This window comes from Euprymna scolopes, chromosome 2 (genome assembly GCF_053919585.1).
Source record: "Euprymna scolopes isolate OS-2025 chromosome 2, ASM5391958v1, whole genome shotgun sequence".
In the NCBI taxonomy this organism is placed as follows: Eukaryota; Metazoa; Mollusca; class Cephalopoda; order Sepiida; family Sepiolidae; genus Euprymna; species Euprymna scolopes.
The window spans coordinates 179,926,418-179,947,992 of NC_136483.1; the positions used below are offsets into that span (position 1 = coordinate 179,926,418).

A 21,575-nucleotide genomic window follows, 5' to 3' on the forward strand; every position below is an offset into this window, starting at 1 on the left:
GACACGAAGGGGGAGGGGAATCACGGAGACATGCGCCACAGACACGAAGGGAGAGGGGTGCACGGAGACATGCGCCACAGACACGGGGGAGGGGAGGCACGGAGACATGCGCCACAGACACGAAGGGGGAGGGGTGCACGGAGACATGCGCCACAGACACGAAGGGGGAAGGGCGCGAAACGGAGACATGCGCCACAGACACGGGGGAGGGGAGGCACGGAGACATGCGCCACAGACACGGGGGAGGGGAGGCACGGAGACATGCGCCACAGACACGGGGGGGGAGGGGAGGCACGGAGACATGCGCCACAGACACGGGGGGGGGAATCACGGAGACATGCGCCACAGACACGAAGGGGGGGTGCACGGAGACATGCGCCACAGACACGGGGGGGTGCACGGAGACATGCGCACAGACACGAGGGGGGGGGCACGAAATGCTCTTTCGCAATTTACAAAATAAAATGATTCAGCTTATTTGTTACGCATATTTTCACACGTAGTCGTAATTCGTATATTTGACATTGTTGGGAAATTTCTACTTTTCTGCTTAAAATAATGTTTTATTTTTTCACACCCACTTCTAAACGAGACCAAAAGCAAGGAGAAAACATCAAAAATTCATATAATCAGAATTAGCACCGATCAGTTTCCTCAAATTCTTTTATCTCCAAATAAGGGTAACTTGACTTTTCTTTTAGTTATTCTGTGTTCAAATAAATATTTTTGCTTTCGAGTTTCCAAGCAAGCAGAACACTTACGCAAGTCTCCGACTAAATTACGTCAACAAACGGTCTGCGAATCGTTTTAAAACAACGTAAGTGCAGAAATATTGACAGAGCATCGAACATACGGTTACAACTTTTAGTTCCGTGCCAGGAGGTTAGGCACAAGACCAAGCGTAGTTTGGATAGCTATTGCGCAAGGCAGCTCCGTCTGCATTTTTTGTTGGAGCACGACTCGGGCAATTAGCAATAAACTAGCCCCTTCTCAGAACGAAAGTGTAGATTTCTCGGGACTTAATTATGCCTAACAACAAATCCACTGTCAGAATTTTGTTAAATCTTAATAATTCAAATGTGGCACATTGTCAGTTTGGTTAATAATATTTACATTGAGTTGGCACTAAAGCAACAAGTTCCTGAGTACATTCGATTAAAGTATATTTAAAAAATAGCAGTGATACGAGTGGTGAGGAGACAGGGGCTAAAGCTTGGTAGATAGCGAGACTTCATTAAACAAACGTGAAATCGTATCTTCTTACGACTAAAATTAAAGCATGACACCTTTTTCTTTATTTCAGTTTTTTTTTTTTTTTTTTTTTTGTCCAACAAAGTTATGGGTGAACATAGCAACAGTACGCTTCAACTGACGTCACTGGCGAGACAAGAGAAAGCTTATGGGTCGTTCAGAATGAAAATTTTCGATGCCAACCAGGAAGCTGTCTCTTGTATTGATTTCCTTCATCGAATCAAAAGGACAATTTGCTCATCAGGTAAGGCTTTATCTTCCACACCTATTTTCAAAAATTAGATCGTTCAATTGCCAAGGATGATATAATTTTTTTTTTTTAAATCAATATAATTATTTAGTATTGCTGACTGACTAAAATTACGAATTTTTACCATTTTAAAATCAATTGTTCCAAAATCGAATACGTTATGAAAATTGAAAAATTAACAGGAGACATGACAAACGCATGTAAAGGCTAGCATTAAAATCATTTTCTGAAATCGATAGTGCACGCACTGAAGAAGAAGAACAGTTGACGTTAAGTCCGCAGCAAATAGTATCACTTCTAAAAATAAAAAAAGGGATCAAGAAATATTTCATAAATATATGTTTTGTAGAATGGCAAAAACAAATTCAAAACAGTTAAACATTTTATTGTATGTAAACTATAATACGATTTTCTTTTTTTTTTTTTTTTTCTTTTTCTTTAACTAAAACCGTTTGCTGCCATATGTGGGAGCAATCCCACATATAAGACCTTGGTCAATGTAGGGGCAACCCTTCATACCAATTGTCACTATGCAGCTCCCCTACTCCCCGGGGAGTTTGTCCCCATTTCCCCTTCACTCCTCACATTAAAAATCGGCCTTGTACCTAATTTGCTTAGTGGGGAAGAAAATAAATACCTCAAAGTGTAGTATATGGTCTTTAGATGCTGCACATAAGTTAAAATGGTCCTTGGTCAATGTAGGGGAAGCCCTTCATACTGAGACAATTACTATTTGGGGGGGGGGATCCTGACAGAGTTCCCCCCCCCTTTTTACCCTTGTTTTAGGGAAGCTGGTTTAATCCCACATTAAAAACGACCTTGTGTCACATTTGCTTTCGTGGGGAAGCAAATAAATACATAAAAACGAAAATATGACCATCGTGTTATTTCTTCCCAGAGAGTCATCTTGCAAACCAATGAATGGAGTGTGTGCGTATATAATGAATTATAAAGTATACTTTTCGTTCTGTAAAATATCATGTAATCAAAGGATTCTATTACATTCTAGTAGGCACAACCACTGATTCTGAGGAGAGCTGGTAGAATAGAATAGTTCATTTTCTTTCGTAAAATTTAAAATTGTTACACGTAACAACATCGCTCATTTGTATTTTTCAATATTAGCGGACATGAAAGGAAACGTCAGTTTATTTGTAATACAAGTTAGAAAATGTTTAACTCGCATGTTAACCCCAATCTGAAACAAACAAAAAAAAAATAAGATTCACAATCTATGATTGATTGAGGAACACGTGCAAGGTAACTTGTTTAGTTTGTTTGATTTGTTTTGCGGCATATCAACCTTTTTTCTGGTTATTTAACACTGAATCCTGTCATTTGTATTTATTTGCTTCCCCACTGAGCGAATTAGGCACAAGGCCGTTTTTTTTTTAATGTGGAGAGAGAGAGGGGGGAGGGGAGAGGGTAAAGGGGACCATCTCCCGACAGGTGGGAAATGGATAGTGATTTGCACGCTGGTATGTAGGGTTTCCCCTACATGAACCAGAAGATTGCCGCAAGGGTAATGGTCTTTGATTGCAGCATCTGCCGTAACAAATACTACACTTTGAACTTGGCCAAAAGGCCACAAAGGTCCCTCCTGTCATTTCGATAGTTTTATTTAGTGATCGATTTGTTTAACAAGACAACGAATCAAGCTGCGTGAAGAAGGATGAGCTTCCCCGCTCCCCTCCCCCTTTCCTTCTACCTTTTTTCTATCTTCTTTCTATCGCGTGCCACGTATGTCCGTATCGCGAGGATGTTTCTAGAACGGCTGTTACGGCCTGGCATAACACACTGGTGCTGTTAAAATACAAGCAAAAAGCCAGGACAAACTGAGGTTCAAAATCGGGAGACAGTGACGAAGGCATGTGAGCGATTGGACGCTAGCGTTAAAGCCAGAAATTTATTTAGTGAAATCAGCAGAAAGAAGTCTATGAAGAATAACCGATCCAGATTGAAATCATCGTATTGTTTCTTTCTAGAAGGTAATCTCGCGAACAAAGGTATTGGTGAGCATGTATATGCCTATGTAATGAAGCTATATATCTATAAAAGTGAACGTGTGTGTGTGTGTAACTGTATATTTTCCTACGCAATAACTCAATTTTCAGTCTACAGACTCGAAATTTGATATACAGGGAAAATCTTTGATCGGTTTTCGGCCAGAAATTTGGCTATTAAGGGGTCAAAGTTCAACGATTTGACCTTTGAGAACTACCAAACTCCTCCGCCAATTTTAGGTAGAAACAATTGAAATTTTAGATATATGTTCCTTGGGCATGGATGTAACTTAACTTGATTTGAGCCCAAAACAGTAAATGTTAAGGGGGGTCATAATAGGGGTCAAAGTTAAAAAAAAAATTGACCGCTTTTTTTTTTTTTTTTGCTCAACATACACCTCCAAACACCCGGGCAACGCCGGGCTGAAGTGCTAGTGAATTATAAAGTACACTCTTGTAACCCTATCGGGGGAGAATACCTTGGTTTGTCGGTGTTGTGTACGCCCACACAACTTGTGTGGGCGTTTCTTTTGAATCCTGGCACGTCAACTTGCTCCCCGGATGTTAAACACGATAGACAATATATTATTGCTGGACATACTCTGGACGTTCAGCATGAATAGAGACCTGCAATATTATTGTAACCCTTTTGTTAAAACTGTAAAAGTATTGTAATCTGGCTAACGTAGTGTCAGAATATATCTGGTTATTACAGTTTAGCTCTAATATCATTATGGGAGTCTGCGACATACTTTTCAGTGTATGGACGTCCGGCGCGAACGGAAACCCCACGATATCATCATACCATGTTTGGACAGAACAGATACTACCCTATGATCTTAGCTAAAAGATCAAGATATATTTTAGTTTCCCGTACGGCCCCCAAAACATTTTTATTACTTTTTATTACATTGCGTCTCCGGTGATCGGGAGATCCTATTTATTAAAAAGGCGGATAGAAGGTGATAACATATGACGAACATTAAATTAGAATATCTATATACTAATTTAATATTCGCAGTACACTATCACCTATCTTCCTTTTTTATAAATAGAATCTCGCGATCGAATAATTTATAATCTGGAAACCGTGACACACACACGTACGTTAAAGGTACTGCAGTATAGATTGTTGCAAATGTTAACCCGTTTAGCGAAACCAATGTCAGTCATATTGATCTGACTTTTTCCCGATCAACCTCAATTGCAAGAACAACCTGGACCGACAGCCGTCACTCTGTAACAAGCCGTCAACCCTAATTGAGCGAGGGATCGCGTTTCAACAACATCTTATTTAACTTGTTTCCTTAACAAGAGGAAAAGAACGGTTGGGTATAAGTATATGTGGGAGTCGAGGCACCTCAAGAAAGGTTTGTTTTTTTTTATCATTGTCACATTTTAATTTTTAAAATACTATGCAAAAAAAAAAAAAAAAAAAAAAAAAAAAAAAAGAGGGTACACAGATTCGAAAAAGTTGTCAAAAAAACAAATATATAACAAATAAATGTTATCAAAGGCAAGATAAGTTATTTTTCTACCAAACTGGATATAATCCGTGTTTTTATTCAATTTAACATGTTTATTCAGCTCGAAAAACATGCAGTGTTTACCGATGTATTGGAAAATTGAAAATGGCGGCCGACTCTCTCTTAAACACGGTAAGTTCGGGAAAAGGTATTATAAATAATAAACTAGACAAAATACTGTTAGAAATTCGCTCAATATATATTACCGTGACATAGGTTGACATATATTCGGTATTTTTTTAATAGTATTTTGTCTAGTTTATTATTTATAACACTTTTTCCCGAACTTACCGTGTTTAAGAGAGAGTCGGCCGCCATTTTGAATTGTCCAATACATCGGTAAACACTGTTTTTCGAGCTGAATAAATATGTTACATTGAATAAAAACACAAAGAATATATCCAGTTTGGTAGAAAAGTAACTTATCTTGCCTTTGATAACATTTATTTGTTATATATTTGTTTTTTGACAACTTTTCGAATCTATGTGTCCAGTAATACAAACCCAAAACGGATTCTTTTAAATTGTGTCATGCATAACCAATGATTATTTAGTCTTAACTAATATTTCGGCTGGTCATTCACAAGCTGTATTATCATTAATAGAAACTAGAAAATGGACCTTGGGTTTACTTTGTTGGGTTTACTTTCTACAAATTCCCCCTTTTTGCCCTTTAGTTCTCATATTTTATAAGTGACGTTTCGGACAGTGAGGAAGAAATACTATTTTCTAAGTCGGAATCTGTCAATACTTACCGTTAGCCAGTTTTTAATTTTGAAGGCTTTTTTCCTTTTTTTACACGGTGGTCACCACTTATCAAGGTCTGGAAGTCACTCAGGGATAAGGGTTATTGCAAGTACAGTACGTTAGTGTGGAGATTTTATGAAGTGTTTACTTAAGGGGGCGGTTCATTAGGAATTTGTTAACGTTGGACTTGAAGACATCCAAGTTGTAGTCAGGTGGGAAGCAGGCAGACGGAACATAAAGTGGCATCATGCCTAGTCTGGAATGATTTTTATATTAAAAAAAGTACAAATCAAATTTCATAAAATCAAAATGTTTTAATGCGAGATCGCGACCATATACTACCGAAAACTTTAAATCACATTTGAAATACAAAGAAAAATATTTATTGATCCTATGATAAAAATATTAAAATCGAAATTATCTAGATTTCACAGTAGGTTTTGTAAGCTCATTCGCCTGAAAATTAATAACCCACTTTACTCATCCTTACACTAAGTTTTTGTGTTCCAAATTTCATTGATTACTTCAAAGTTTACCTCCCACAAACATACCATAATTATTTAATATATACAGACACTTGTGTTTCACACACACACACATATATATATATATATATATATATATAAATAAATTTATGTTTGCGCCACTGGACATGCTAATGTTTCGGACAGGTGGTCGGTCAAGGCCACAAGTCCTCACCAGGCGACTTTGTGGACGTTTGTCTTTCACTGAAGAAGTCCGGTTCTTAAATGAAAGATGACAATTGTTTGCTTAAAAAATAAAAGATGTTCAAATTTAGGGAAGGGTTATTATGTGACATTTACACTTCAGACATTGTAAGCGAAGGCAGAAAACGGGGAAAGAAAAAGAAGGAAAAAAGAACAAAATCCGGTTTAATCGAAATTAAAAATGTGAGCAGAGAGGAAAAGAGTTAATTACGGAATCATAAGACAGAGAGGGAAAATGAACGTAAATGAACTATAAAGGGAAGGAGAGGTGTGAGAATAAGATATTTATTCTGATTGGTTGGTTGTTTTTGTTTTACGGCATATCAACACTTTTCAAATTATTTAATGCCGAATCCAATGATTTTGAAGAAAATTTTTAATATTTTTTTTTTTTTTCAAGTCAGTTTCTATTTAACTCATACTTGGTATCCTTAAAGGTACTACCACTCCGGGTCAGAGTGGACCTGGGAGCAATGGCAATTGAAGGATGGCTCCACACTCCCCAAAGCCCGCAAGCTGGGATCTCACCATATATATATATATATAGTTTAAGGTCATATCCAGGACCAGAAATTTATTCTGAAAGATCGAGCAGAAAAGACTTGTTTAAAGAGAAGAATCTAGGTAAACAATTTATGAGTATATTAATAGTATAATCTACTGCGGCACATACTCATACATAAGGCGTTAAGTTGGTTTCCCAGTATTGAAAAAAAACAAAATTTGTTTATTCAATTTGACATTGAAAATTATTATCTCTCGATTACAATCCATCTTTTCGATGAGATAATAGAGTTCGTTCCAATTCTGACATCACAAAGAGCGAAATCGATATTATTAAAAGATGCAGAAATAGTTTTAATTAGTAAAAACGCCAGGCGGGTTCTTTCGATGTGTCCATGGGATTTCTGGACTCGGCTAACATGACTAACCTAGTGGGTCTTTAAATCTTATATAATATTACTAAGTATATTAAAGTGGACACCATAGGCATTTAGAGGTGGTGGCCTAATGTTCATAAAATTCCAACGGCCCAAAGTGTAAAAATGTACCCCCCCCCCAAAAAAAAAATCCTTACAGAATTTAAAAGAATTAACCTTAAAGTTGATATTAACTCCAATATTAAAATAGCGCACTTTCTAGGCGTAACTTTTAACCTAAATAAAGTATCCTATGAACACAGAAAAGAGATCTATTAGCACCAAAGAATTAGTCCAGTGTCGCGATCAGGTAAATTTGTCTATATCAATAAATATCTTTTGCTCTTTTTTTATTGAGCACTCTTAATAACTTCGTTAAATTTACCAGTTTTCTTGCATACCTTTAACTATGTGTGTGTGTGCGCGCATATATATATATATATATATATATATATATATATATATATATATATATATATATGAGAGAGAATGAAAACTAGGATTTTTTTTTTTTAATTGTAATTTATTTTTAATCAATTCATTTTTCTTTATTCATCAGTTCGGTTCACGGTCTTCTTAGTCATCCTGCTTATCCTGCCAGTGGCCATGATCCTCATTGGTGAGTATATAAAATATACGCAGTCGAATCGATTTGTTCCATCAGATTACATACGATATATATGCAAATGAATGCCAAAAGTTTGTTTACTTACAATACCATCAAAACGAAATACACATATGCAATAGTTTTCAACACGGAAGCTAAGATGCCGAGTATAGTCAAGGGCGACCCGAACAGTTCCTTTTCATTAGTTGTTACACTGATGTGTAGGAGTATGGCGACCATCCATTTCTAGGATTACTCCACTTGCACTTGACACTCCCTTTATAATGCTGAGTGTACCCGCTTTTTTCTTGCGAGTCGCTCAATTTTTTGGACGGACAAAGAGATAGTAGGTACAACTAAGGACCTCCACATCAGCAACTAATATTAATATTCTCTCACAATACGAACTCATTTCCATATTCGAGTTTGACTATTTAAATTCGAGAAAATGAAATTACGCTTAATACATATATTTGAAAATAAAACTCGATAACGTGATTTTAAGTGGTTATTAAATTAAAAAAAGGATAGCCGATTATATTAACAGATTTTCTTAAAAAATGTATTGACTATCAGGCCGCCCGTAAAATACGTTTAAATATATTTTAATTAATGCCGATTTCGTATTTATTATATTGGACCCAATACATAGTAAGGATTTAAAAAGTTAAAAAGAAAAAAAATCATGAATCGTGCGCCACCACCGAGAATAGAATCCAAAACGTTTAGCTTACGATGTATTTTTCCTTTGACGTTAATGCCTGAGCTATGAACACGTTTTTGCTGCAAAATTACAAATGGAAATAAACCAATAGCTATTACGTTACGCATATTCGTAACACGCTTGTTCGACCGTCACCTAGCAAATTTCATTTTTTTTTTTTTGTAATTTTCACACTTCTGCACCGACATTCTCCGGCTAAAAACCAAATATAAAGTTTCGCATGGTTTCGAATACCCTATATATTAAGTTTCATGACTGTAGACCAAAAACTGGCAGGAGTTTAGTAGGCAAAATTTTTTTCAACAAATATATATACGCATACATAAAAATAGAAAATGTTTGTTTACTATAACCTTTTTTACGCAATTACGTAAGTATAAATCATGTAGAATATCTGCATAAATATAAAAATTATATGTAATAGATAACTAAAGATGATCATACCATAAAACTGAAAAAAAACCTGGTGGGAGATGTCCTTTTCTCTTCGCTGCAACCTCTGTCTCACAGAAGAGATGTTGCGAGTTGGTCTCTGCTTTATCGTTATTTTCATGGAAAGTGTTCGACTGAGCTTCAATCTATGGTCCCCCCCTCGCCAAACTTTCACAAGAAACACTCGACCAGCTGAAAGCATTATCAATAATTTTCCCCACTCTTTATCTGTACCTAAACCTAAACATAGATTCCATAATCAAAGCTTCTTCCTTAGAACTGCACGCGTGTGGAATTGTCTTCCGTTTTCCTGCTTTCCAGCTGTCTATAATATGGTTGTCTTCAAGTCCAACGTGAACAAGTTTCTGATGAGCCGTTCCACTTAAGTTAACAAATTTACCGAACTTCCATTACTATCGATTACTATATTGTCCTTTTGACTACTCTACACTCTTTAACCCTTATCCTTGAGTGGCCTATCGGCCTTGATAAGTGGTGACGTCTATGTAAAAAAAAAAATAGGGAATTAATTAGAATGAATGCGTAAAAGAATTTGCTAATTAGCTAGATCTTTAACAGATAAATGCAATTCTACGATTCATAATTTTTTTTTAATAGAAAAAAGTGGTTTTTAATATGGATCTAAATACAAAGAACCTCAAATTTATAGGCGTATAGATTTGCCTATGCAATATAAAATTATGTTATTTAGTTAAATGTGCTCAATAAAACACTGTGCGTTATGTTTTTATTTGTTTTTTTATAGCGTCGCATTGTTTAAATGTTTGAAATTAAATGGGTTGGTTGGTTGGTTGTGTCGAACGGTAAATCAACCTCTTATAAGTCAATTAAGGCTATAAGATTAAAACTATTCAGTCTTAAAAAATTATAGGGATTCTATTAACAATATTTTCTCTTCGTCTTTTTTTTTTTCAAATTAAAATGCAATTTGAAAAGACTTGAAAAGTAAAACGTTTTAAGTCAAGAAGTATCTTTAGAGAGAGAAGTAGAGGAGAAAGAAAAACAGAGAGGGTCACGATGATTTTTTTTGTTTGTTTTTAGCTTTGTAGAATATGATCAAATTTTACAACAAAAAAAGAAACTTTAATGTACAGTGTATTTGAAAAAAAAAATGCCAATATCTTCAGACAGTCTGATCTACTAGCATCAGGAAATTGAATAAAACGGAACAAACGAAAGATTATAGGATTCCTTTCCAATGTGGAAACTTTCTCCACTGAAAGGTAGAGGTTAACAAGGATTTTTGCAACAATGGTTTGTTGCGACCTGTGACTAGGTAAAAATTGTAGAACCTTGTCGGTCTGGTAATAAGGGTAACGATTCAATTTCCTTCAACTCCAATCCCAAACTGAAATCATTGTAAATTTTCTGAAAATAAATACTAAGTAAAAATCAGAAAAATTTGGCACAAGGCCGAAGATGTGGGAGGGGAAAGGACGGTCTTCTCTGACTAGTGCTAACTAATCTAACCTAACTAGTTCCTACTTTCACTCTTACACCATAATACCACATTCATACTATACATCCATCAGCGTATACATCCTTCATCAATCACCATAAGAACATCATACCATGATAACCTAATTAAAACCCATAAGAAAGGGGGGTTTGGGAAGATAAAAATTTTATATACAAAATACAAATGAAATATTTACAATGTTAGTAACAAAAGACCCCCCCCCCCGTTGTTAAACTATGGCAGATGCACCGATTCGCCAGTCGAAAGGGTGATGCAGGTCCGAACGCTTTATTTAAAACACCTCTTACGAAAACTTCGAAAGGGAACCCGCATCTCTGGCACATCAAGCGATCTGTCACCTAATTGGGGAGGGGAGTGGGGTTAAAAAAAAACAAAAAAAACACATGGACAAACTTAAAAGGGGCCTAATGATCGCTATCACACACTAGCTAGGTTATGAACAAAGAAGCCTAAATAATGGTCCTACTCTTGCCTATATCGTGATCTACTCTGAACTAAAAACGAGTCAGGGCTGACGTTCGTTCCTGTCACCCAAAATTCTTTTTCCTAAGGAACATCCAAGAACCAGTCAAGACTTGCTTCTCTCGACCGACACACATGCGCAACTGACACCCACCTTTCAACAAAGTCTGACGAAGAGAGTCTAACTCTCTCGGCCTTGATACGAACCTTCAAATAATGACGGAAGAGTCGTATAAGGTCGAGGGGAGCGAAGTCCTCAGATCCATAGACCATTTTCATACGTGTGTTCCAGATAACACCTCCCATCACTGCTAGCAAGGTCAAAACCAATTCTTTTCTGAGCCTATCCGTTGTCGGAGCCCAATTGCTACAGACATTAACAGGAACCAAGGTTAATGAGGATGTGTTCAGTATGCGGACCATGAGACCTGTAACAAACTCAATCAGCGGCGCCACGATGCGACAATAAACGAAGACGTGACATAAAGTCTCGTCCTCATCGCTGCACCGTTTACAAATAGGCGAATCCACCAAGCCAGCTGAGTGGAGTCTCTTACCGACCCAGAGAGCATCCCGAATTACCAGCCAGGTCAGGGAAGCCTCGTTGTTAGTGAGGCATCCTGGCCAAGGCGAATGAGGCCAGATTGAGCGGAGCTGCTCCTTCGTCAAAGGGAGCCTCCCACCGATGACATCCGTTACGGATCCCCTCACTAAAACCCGATATAATGCCTTTCGGGACAACAGCAGAGTGTTAGAGAGGCTTTCCTTCACTCTTAAGAGGGACTTCAGTGTCGCCGGCACTCGCGATAGAAGGGACATTCACCTCGGGGCAACCTGTGTGCCTCCCCCTCGGAGTAGTGCACCCCTCTCAAAGCCGGGAAGGTTTTCTTGGTGTCCTCCATCCAGAGGCCACCGTTTTCCCTATCTTGTGTGCACATTCGATCTAGGTAGTAGAGCCGTAGCATGTATAGCCGAATCTCCACGTTTGGCATACCTAGACTGCCTTCAGAAGGATGTAGGTAGCAGACATCGCGACAGACCTTAGGGGCCCTTCCAAGCCATAAGAAGTTGAAAAGAGCCCTCTGCAAAATTAGCAGTGTATCTGACGGGATTGGAAGCACCGATAGATGATAAATAGCAATTGGATAGATGTGGGTATTACACACCTCCGCTCGCCCCTTTAATGAAAGGTTTCTACTGATCCACTGTGAAGCTGCAGACCGTACCGCTTTCAGAACCTCCGACCAATTTTTCTCCAGCTGGAGGTCAGGACCAAACCAGACGCCGAGTATCTTGCAAGGCCCATCGCTCCAACTAAAGGGCCCCTGAAGGGGCATACCCCTCCAGGCACCAATGCGCAAACCCGAAGACTTGTCGCAGTTAATTTTGGCCCCTGTTACCGTTTCATACAATCTGATTTCTACACCGACGACACTAATCTCAGCACTGCTCGTTACAAGCACAGTTACGTCGTCGGCATAGGCGGAGTACTTCGCCTGGGCATCTACACCTGGCAAAGTGATTCCGCGTAGGACCGGATTCACCCTTAGCCTGCGCAAAAATGGCTCGATCGCAAGCACATATAGCATGGGTGATAATGGGCACCCTTGACGAATGGAACGTGACAAACTGAAGGGTCTCGACCTCTTCCCATTTACTTCTACCATCACCGCGGGGTTAGCATAGAGAAGATGAACCCAAGAGCAAAATTGCGGGCCAAAACCGGCCGCCGATAAAACAGCCCCCAAGTACCGATGGTCAACCCTATCGAAGGCTTTGGACTGATCTAAATTGATCAGCGCGGCCTCAGTGTCGACTTTTTCTATCATCAGGCGTATCGAGTGCAAGTTATCCTGGATTGTCCTGCCCTTCACGGTACACGTTTGCTCGGGGCTAATAAGACGAGCCAGGACAAGCTGCAGACGATTTGCGAGAATCTTGGCCAAAATCTTTAACTCAGCGTTAAGCATAATTAAGGGCCTGAAGTTACCTAACCCATCCCCACCATCTTTGCTTTTACGAACAAGCTTTATCACACCCATGGTAAAGTACTTGGGGATTGAGCCGTTCCTAAACCATGAGTTAAACAAAACCGTCAGTAAGGGGACAAAGATGTGCGATAACCTCAAATACACTTCATAGGGAAGACCATCGATCCCCGGTGACTTATTAAGGCCGACCCACTTCAAGGCTTCAATGACTTCATCCTTCGTTATGCCACCTTCGCACCTAGCCGCTTCGGTCGTCAAAAGACGGGAAAAGTCAGCCAAATAGGTGTCGAACTGTTCTAATGACAGACCGGGTTCCATGGAAAAAAGCTCCTGGAAATGGGATCTAAACGCCTCCAGCACACCCTGGTTTGTGGTCACGGTACGCCCGTCCGGCAATGTGACACGAGCGATGTGCCTATCAGCCGCTTGCCTAAGCTCCTCTGCACGCAGTTCAGCGGCCATGTTTGTTGCTTCCTGGGGCATTCTTTTTAACCTAGCCCTAATCGCTAAGGCTTGGTGCTCCTTTTCAGCAAGGGAGGCAAGCCGAGCCCTAATCATATTAACGCTAGCACTATCCCCCTCCTCCACCGCCCGATCTAGTCTAGACTCTAGTGTCACTTTAGCTGCCCTAGAATCTAGATTGAGTCTTTTGCTAAAGTCAGCAGCAAAGGACCTAATGGCTTCCTTAACTTTTACCCACCACTTATTCCCAATAATTGCCCCCGTCAATTCCCGCTGTAGGGTTAGTAATAGCCCGTCACGGAAGCCCTTCACATCGAACAATGACGTGTTGAGCTTCCAGTAACCGGCTAATCTAGGCTTAGGTCTATCTAAGTTTACTCATACACGAACAAGTCTGTGATCCGAGTAAACTATATTGTGGAAACTTGGACAATCCAATACTCCTACGTCGACTCGCCTAACTAAGAACCGGTCGATATAGCTCGAGAGCTGTATCGAATCGGAGCCGCCTCTACCTGTCCAAGTCCACACTAAGTCACGGGGCTTTTCATTTCGGAATTTGTCGATAAGATCAAACTTATCCACAAATTCACAAAATAAAACAGCATCCCGATCTCTGTTAGTTCCCCTAGATGTTAACCTAAATCGATCTAACTCGGGATCCAGGACGGCGTTCCAGTCTCCCGCTAAGATAACCGTTCTGGAAACATCTATGAACTGCTCGATCCGCCGAAAAAAACCAGCCAGCTCAGAATGGCTATTGGGCGCATAAACCCCAATAAGACGTAATGCCCTACCCTTTATGGTAACATCCAAAACATAGTCTTCCCTCCGGATCCAAGTAACACGGGTCACACGACGCATCTAGAGACCTTTTAACTAACCAGGAAACTCCTCTCGAGCGAATATTATAGTGCGCTGAGTAAGCCTCAAAGGTCTTAGACAGTGCACTCAAATGGTCACCAGGAATAAGGTGGGTTTCCTGCACACAACAGATATCCACTCCGAGGTGCTGCAGGTCCAAACTCAAGTGCCATTTGCGCGAGTCGGCCCTTAGCCCTCGGACATTTAAACTAGCAAGCTTGAGATCCATGGTGGTGCCTTAGGGTTGGGAACCAGGAACGAACATCACGGTCGTGAGCATGCCGACGACTCTCGTGAGGGAATAAGTACCCATCGTAGTATCGATGAGGCCGTCACGAGAGATACCACCGACATGCAAAGGATAGGTTAGTTTTGCTATCCTATATAGGGAAGGGTGCATTTTTACCGGGACCCTCCCAACACAACATTTTTTAAGGTTTTTTATGTCGCTATCTTTAAACACAACAAGGGGAGTGGGAAGGTTGAAGGCTTAATTTGCCTCTTCTAACATTAGCCAAAGGTCATTGGCCTCTTCTTTTTTCCAAACGACGGTTAGGATTCTTTTAGCGTTTGGGAAATTAACAGGGGTATCTACTAGTTTCTCCCCCCCCCACACTTCCTTGAACTCAATTAGTTTTGTGAGGTCAGTTCCTTTGAAGTTTTTATGGTTGTTGATGGCGGCTTGGTTTAATATGCAAATGTCTTTGCCAGGGGGGTAGAGAGTCTTTTTCTTGTGTTCAGGCGAGGGGGTAATGTCCATAGCAGAATGTGTGTTTTTAGAAGGAGATGCAAGGGGAGTGTTGTGAGTGGTCGCAGAGGTGGATGGAATGGGAGAGGAGGGTTTGTGTTTTTTTGAAGGGCTTAAGGGTATTAGTTTATGCTGTTTATAAGGGACCGGAGTTGTAACTGGAGGAGGCATTTTGAGGGGGGAAGGAGTTTTTGGCTTTGTAGAAGATTGGGTGATAGGGTTGGTTAAAGATTTGGAGCTTGGTTTCGGAGAAGTGGGTTTACATGGGGATTTGGGTGATGGGCGTTGAGCGTCTAATTTCTTTTTTAGTTTGACGATTTCCAGATATTTTTCTTTTCCGGGGTCATTTTGCAGCATTGCCTGTTCTTTCATTTGGTCCAGGCTCAGGCATCCAGGGGGTTTTCTCCCAGGGGCGATTTGCCAGGGTTCTCCCCTGAGGATTTCGTCCGATTCTGTTTCGTTGGTAGGCGGCTTGGGAACGCTTTTTGATGAGGATCCCAAGTGTTGTCCGATGGATTTTTTGGTGTTTGGAGGAGGTTTTTTTAAGGGGCACTCTGACGTGAGGTGGCCAATTCCGCTGCAATTCCAGCATGTCGGCCTTCTTCCAGCCACTATTATAGGAAGTTTCTCCTCTCCCGCCCCGAGGAAGAAAGGGATCGCATCGAAGTTTTCCTTATCGAGGAGGATGTTATATGACCATATGCCGTGGAACTCTTCCACCTGCACCGACACCATTTCGCCATATTTTAGAAGGAAGGCGCCGATGTGTTCTCCTTCAATGTGGTGAGGTACATTAAAAACGGACACCGTAGTCCGACGTTTTCCCATATATTCTGATCTTAGAATATAGTTCTGAGTGATTATCTCTTTTTGTGAGATAGTTAGGCAGTCTTCTGGGGAGTTAAAAAGTACACTCCATGTGTTGTAGCCCTTGCACTTGACGATGCGCAAAGGTCTAAAACCAGCTGTAGCCAAAAGGTTGGTGACGATATCTGTACTTGCTCTTATAACTTTTTTTAACTTTCTGTCGACTATAAATATAGTCAGACACTTTTTTTGGATTTCCTCCAATCTTGGCACGTTGACAATTAGTCCTTTGTTGGTGACAAGTTCCAGGCATTGTTTTGCCTTTTCAATGAATTCATTGACATTGATATCCACTTTCGGTGGTTTGGTCCAGGTGTTTGGCGTAGAAGTAGTGCCATTTTCCGCTTCCGAAATGTCGACGACAATGGGCATTTGGCTCGCCGCGGTTAAAAGAAAGTCCAAAAAAACAACTGTTAAAAATAACAGTAAGGCAAAGGAAAGAAAAAAAAAGCGTCGTGTAGAGAAAAAAAAATCCGACGGTAATAAAAATAAAAAGGTAGAAATCGCTGATAGAATAATGCACGAGACAAGAGTCAAAAGCAAACTGAAATCACCACCAAAATTCAGTTCACTCCATCCCTCTTATAATCCAGTTAGCCAATCAAATAAGTTAAACGTAACAATTACCAATATAAAAAGAGTCATCACCCCACACAAAAGGTTTCTGCTGTCACTCTTCCTGAGAGTCGCAGGTAAGTGCTTCAAGTTTTCTCAACACCAAAAATAATCTATTTTAGTAATAAATTATCAAGATTTTTTGCTTTTTTTCGTTTTATTAATTTATATCAATCTAAGATTCAAAAATGCATATATTTTTTTCAATAATGGATTATTCGAAGCCATTTTGGATAACAGTATCAGTGTCGTCGAGCAATACATCGATATATAATATAAATATGAAGGTTAGTTTAGCAAAGACAAAAAAAAAATGTATATATTTTTGTTTTAATTTTATCACTTTGTTTTTGCTGCGGATGGGGCATTCTACCGGATGCCATACATTCTCCCATTAGTTTAGTTAATCCAACCGAGAGATCTTTTTAAGGTTCTAACCGTTCCCTTTAAGTGCTATTGTATATCTTTTGCACTTTGTTGACCTGGTATATTCGCCAGATAGTTCCTGAAATTCTTTTTCATTGGCCCGGTTGTTCCTAGAATGACTTGTATGATTGATACCTTAAGATTCCAATTTCTTTTCACGTCCTTGATATTTCGTTATTTTCTTCCTCTCTGCTCTGTTAAGGTCAGCATCATTAGGGACGCTTACTTCAACTAAGGTTGCCACTTTCTCCCTCTCGTCCCATATTACTATGTCAGGCTTAATAGCCCCATTTTCTGGGTATGTAACTGTAGGGATTTCGTAGTCATAGTGCATGGTGTATGACTTATTTCCAACTGTTCTTTCTGGTAAACATGTTCCAAAGACTTACTATTACATTGGATATTCAAGTTTTTACAGATTTTTCAGTGGAGATATTTACACACTCCATTGTGTTGCATTGTATAATAGCCGTCCCCCAAACAGGACTTTACAACTGGCTGTCAGGTGGCTCACACTCTCTACTTCTGTGTGGCAGAACCTACACTTATGCTTGTTTTATTAGCGATAATTAAAGTCGATTTGATTTCATACTAGGAGTTAGGAAGAATAGTCTCCATGAACACTGAAAACTCGCCTCATTATCTTGATACATATATATACATATATAATCCGAGGTTGTTCTCCAGAGGTTAAGTAACCAATGAAGTTTAACGAGGTTAATACAAGAGTGCTCAATACCAAAGCAGAGCAGGGTATATTTTTTATTTTTATGTAAGCAATAATGTTCCTACACAGTCATGAGCCTGTTTCGGTCAGCTAGATACCAGTAACTAGAGACCTCTTTAGGCGATACAGCCTATATGAATGCAATGTTTGTGATGTATAAGTTGTATTGCATGAAGAGGTCTAGTTACTGGTAACTAGCTGATCGAAACATACTCGTGACTGTAGCAACATATTGCTTACGTATTATATATATATATATATATATATATATATATATACACACACACACATACACACAAACGTAAATCGTTAGTAAGTGTTATTTGTTGTATTCCCCCCCCCCTTTTTGCGCGCTTAATAATAGAGATGTTCCAAAGTAATGCATATTTTTATTCCGCCCTAATGGATCAAAAGGATTACGAATTGCTTTGTGATGATAGCTGAACTTATATATTCATGACCTAAGTTTCAATCTGTTAGAAATATTGAAGGTGTGTGACGGTCAGAAGCAGAGATGAGTCATTGAGTTTTTGGCAAAAATGCATTAATAATGGTGTGTACGGCATAATCACGATGACACACCGGTTCCCGCTGGATCACCGAAGTTAAGCAACGTTGAACCTGATCAGTACTAAATGGGTGACCATTTGGGATTCCAGGTGCTGTATGTGTTCTCTCTGTTTATCTTGGCATTGTTTCCAGTCGTCCTGAACTTATCCCTGCCACTGAACTCAAATAGTGTTGATTCAGGAGAGGTGTGGATGGAGATTGCGCAACCCTTGCCTCACAATTACATGCGAAGCTGACCTTACAGGGGGTATCCTTTGTCTTTCAAGACTGAACAGAAGCATCGATTAATAATGTTGGTGACTATGCAGAAAAATAACTTCTGGAACACAAAATTTCGCTCGTTTTAATGGTACCACTCCAGTCTTCGTAGCTCTTTGAGTTAAAAACAAATAAGAGGCGTTACTTTTGAAACCACAATTATATAGTATATTAAAATTATATATTTTTTTAAAAAGTATAATTATACAACCACTGTATAAACAGCATTGTTTTATACCCTTTATTTTTTTGTTTTTGTTAGGATCTTCCTACCGCGACGAATGTCCCGAAGAACCAAAGATTGTGATCTACCTTCTGGTCACCGGATGCACAGGGACGTTGAAATTGCTGCTTTCGATATGGCGTCAACTTGCCTTTCGGCGGTGCCAGAAATACGAAGGTTATTACGAGTACGACGATGACGACGAAGACGATTCCATGGTGGTCACGAGGATGCTCCGATTCACCAACAACTTCCTCAGCTTTTTCCTCTTCGTGTGGTTCATCCTCGGTAACGTATGGGTCTTTCGCATCTGGTGGCCGCACTTTTCCGACAGCCTCCATCGACCGATCGAATGGTGCAACTACACGGTGTATATGTTTAGCGTCGCGCAGATCATCATCTGTCACGTGATGATCGGCCTCGTTTTCATCGGAGTTTCGTGCTTATTGTGTTTCTATTTCTTCAATCCCGTTGATCCAGACTGAGGAAGAAAGGGAAAGAAAACCTGCACACATACATGCTTAGGAACAAAAAAAAAAACTCGGATGTTTGCCCAGAATTCAACATAAAAAAAAATACAGAGAAAAAAAACTCAAGATGTACGTGCACATCACAGAATGAAAATGTCATTCTATAATAAACTGATAAAGTAGTTTTTTTTATGTAAAATATAAATTTTTTAATGATGTTTGGCGAATTACAGCCATAACAGGGCTGATTGTTTTAATCTATTTCTGGTGATGTTTTAAGACGTGGTTTGCAGCGTCTGCAGATAAAGAATAAAGTTAGATTTGGTCACGAATCCAGTTAATGAAATTAAAGTAGAACGTTTTCTGGTCGTCTAACAAGAAACGCTTTTATTGTCAAAAAAATCCGTTGACTTCAATTTTCTGCACTAACTTCTGTGAATTGACTTGTTATAAATACTTACGACCGATCGGGACTATCAGCAGCTTTTTTTTGGGGGGGGCGAACGCTGCTAGTGGCGCTACCTTCTTAGCCGCCGAAGCTTATCACCTTTGGTTGGCGGCTGATGTGGACAGGTAAAGCAAAGCATGTGTATTTGCACGCTGTATATAAAAAAAAATGATTTTTAGCGATTTACTATTAATTACAAACATAAGGCTGATTTTTATTTATTTTTGTAGATGTTAAGAGAGGTTACTGCTGATGAATTTTAAAAATGTCACTACCTAATAAAAAATTTTTTTTTTAGTTAAAAAAAGCGCCTCATCAATCTACGTCATTTTTTAGATGACATTTTCGTTCCGTGACTGGTACGTACCTCAAAGATTTTTCTGTATTTTTCTTAATTAGGTTGAATTTTGGATAAGCACCAAAAATGAATTAACTACCTGTGCCTACAGTCAAACATTCCGAATATATACACTCATACAGTGATCATAATAGTCTAGGGCTTGTGTTGATGCTCATGTAAATTTTTGTTTTTCAATTCATATACAAATTAAGGCACGGCAAATGTACGACAAGGCATAACTGCTCTTGTTAATTTTCTATTCGTGATTTTAAGCACGACAAATTGCTCCTGCAATTTTTTTTATAAAAATCTTTGAATTTTTTTTTTTTTTTTTTTTTTTTTTAGATTTAGAGAGAGTAAAAAAAAATGTACTAGTACACTCATTGAAATAACCTTATTTAGAAAGCTATTCTTAACATGAAGGGAGGGTGTTTTGTACATATTCTGTACTTTAACTTTACTATTTAATAAAAAACATCAAAACTTTAATCAAACTTGAAAATACTATTTAAAAAAATAGCGCGGGTCAATAAGCGCACTAGCACCAAAAATAAAAAATACGAGTCTAACAAAAAATGTTACTTAAAAGGAAAATTTACTTTTAAAATCGTAATCATTTTGTTTTGTTTTTTTTTAGTATTTTTGTAAATAGTACATTTTTACAAAACAAAAGAAAATGACAAAATATATCAAACTATTTAATTTTCCTAAAAGTATGAAAAAAAAAACTTGTTTATTTTTTTCGCAAAGATTTTGGCGGACAGATAAACGGCATGTCAGTCTGTCGAAATTAAAATCGTTTCTTTATTGATCTTGATATAAAATTTCCAGGTTGTTCGAATGATGTAAATAAATATCAAACGAATAGATAATCAGCAGGAGCAGTTTTCGTGCTTTGTCGTGCCTTAATTTGTCATGCATAATTAGTAAACCCTAAACTTTCACATCAAAAGATGGCCGCACGTATGGAAACGGTATCCCCTTTGTATTTGCTTTATTTTCCCCTTTTTCAAATTTTCCTAATTTAGCCTTTTTTAAAAGCAGTTTGGCCTTCAAAAATTCTTTTTGGCCTTTTTTAGAACTTGTTTCCAAATTTGCCTCATGGATATAGCTTTATAATATGCTTAGTCCAAAAACTCAATTGCACAGAACAAGTTGTGTTTACGTGAGCATGTCCTGTCCATTTAGAAATATTCAAAAGCAAAAATTGATAAACTTTGCTGGAGATGCTGTAAATATAAAAAAGACTTACGTTTTAAAAGTTGATTTTTAGGGGTATTCGGGTCTGTGTTCCGTATTATTTTCACTGGTCGCCATATTTGTTTTCGCGCGAAAACAAATATAGCAACCAGTAAAAGCACGGAATAAAGATCCGAATACCCCTAAAAATCAGCTTTTTAAACAAGGCTTTAGTT

General features: G+C 38.7%; 1 protein-coding gene across 3 annotated transcripts in view; it reads left to right on the plus strand.

Moving 5' to 3' along the window:
• LOC145299214 (transmembrane protein 272-like) overlaps positions 1-20,311 on the plus strand; it is a 67,910-nt gene extending 47,599 nt beyond the window's left edge. Inside the window, exons 2-4 of one of the 3 annotated variants that reach the window (XM_080144383.1) lie at positions 1,304-1,495; positions 7,985-8,044; positions 18,942-20,311. In XM_080144383.1, the coding sequence (XP_080000509.1) occupies positions 1,339-1,495; positions 7,985-8,044; positions 18,942-19,387 (663 nt within the window). In that variant the 5' untranslated portion in view covers positions 1,304-1,338 and the 3' untranslated portion in view covers positions 19,388-20,311. Of the gene's footprint in view, positions 1-1,303; positions 1,496-4,718; positions 4,875-7,984; positions 8,045-18,941 lie in introns of those variants that run through there. The other 2 variants (XM_080144385.1, XM_080144384.1) reach the window with 2 other exon arrangements.
• The last annotated feature ends 1,264 nt before the right edge of the window (positions 20,312-21,575 follow it).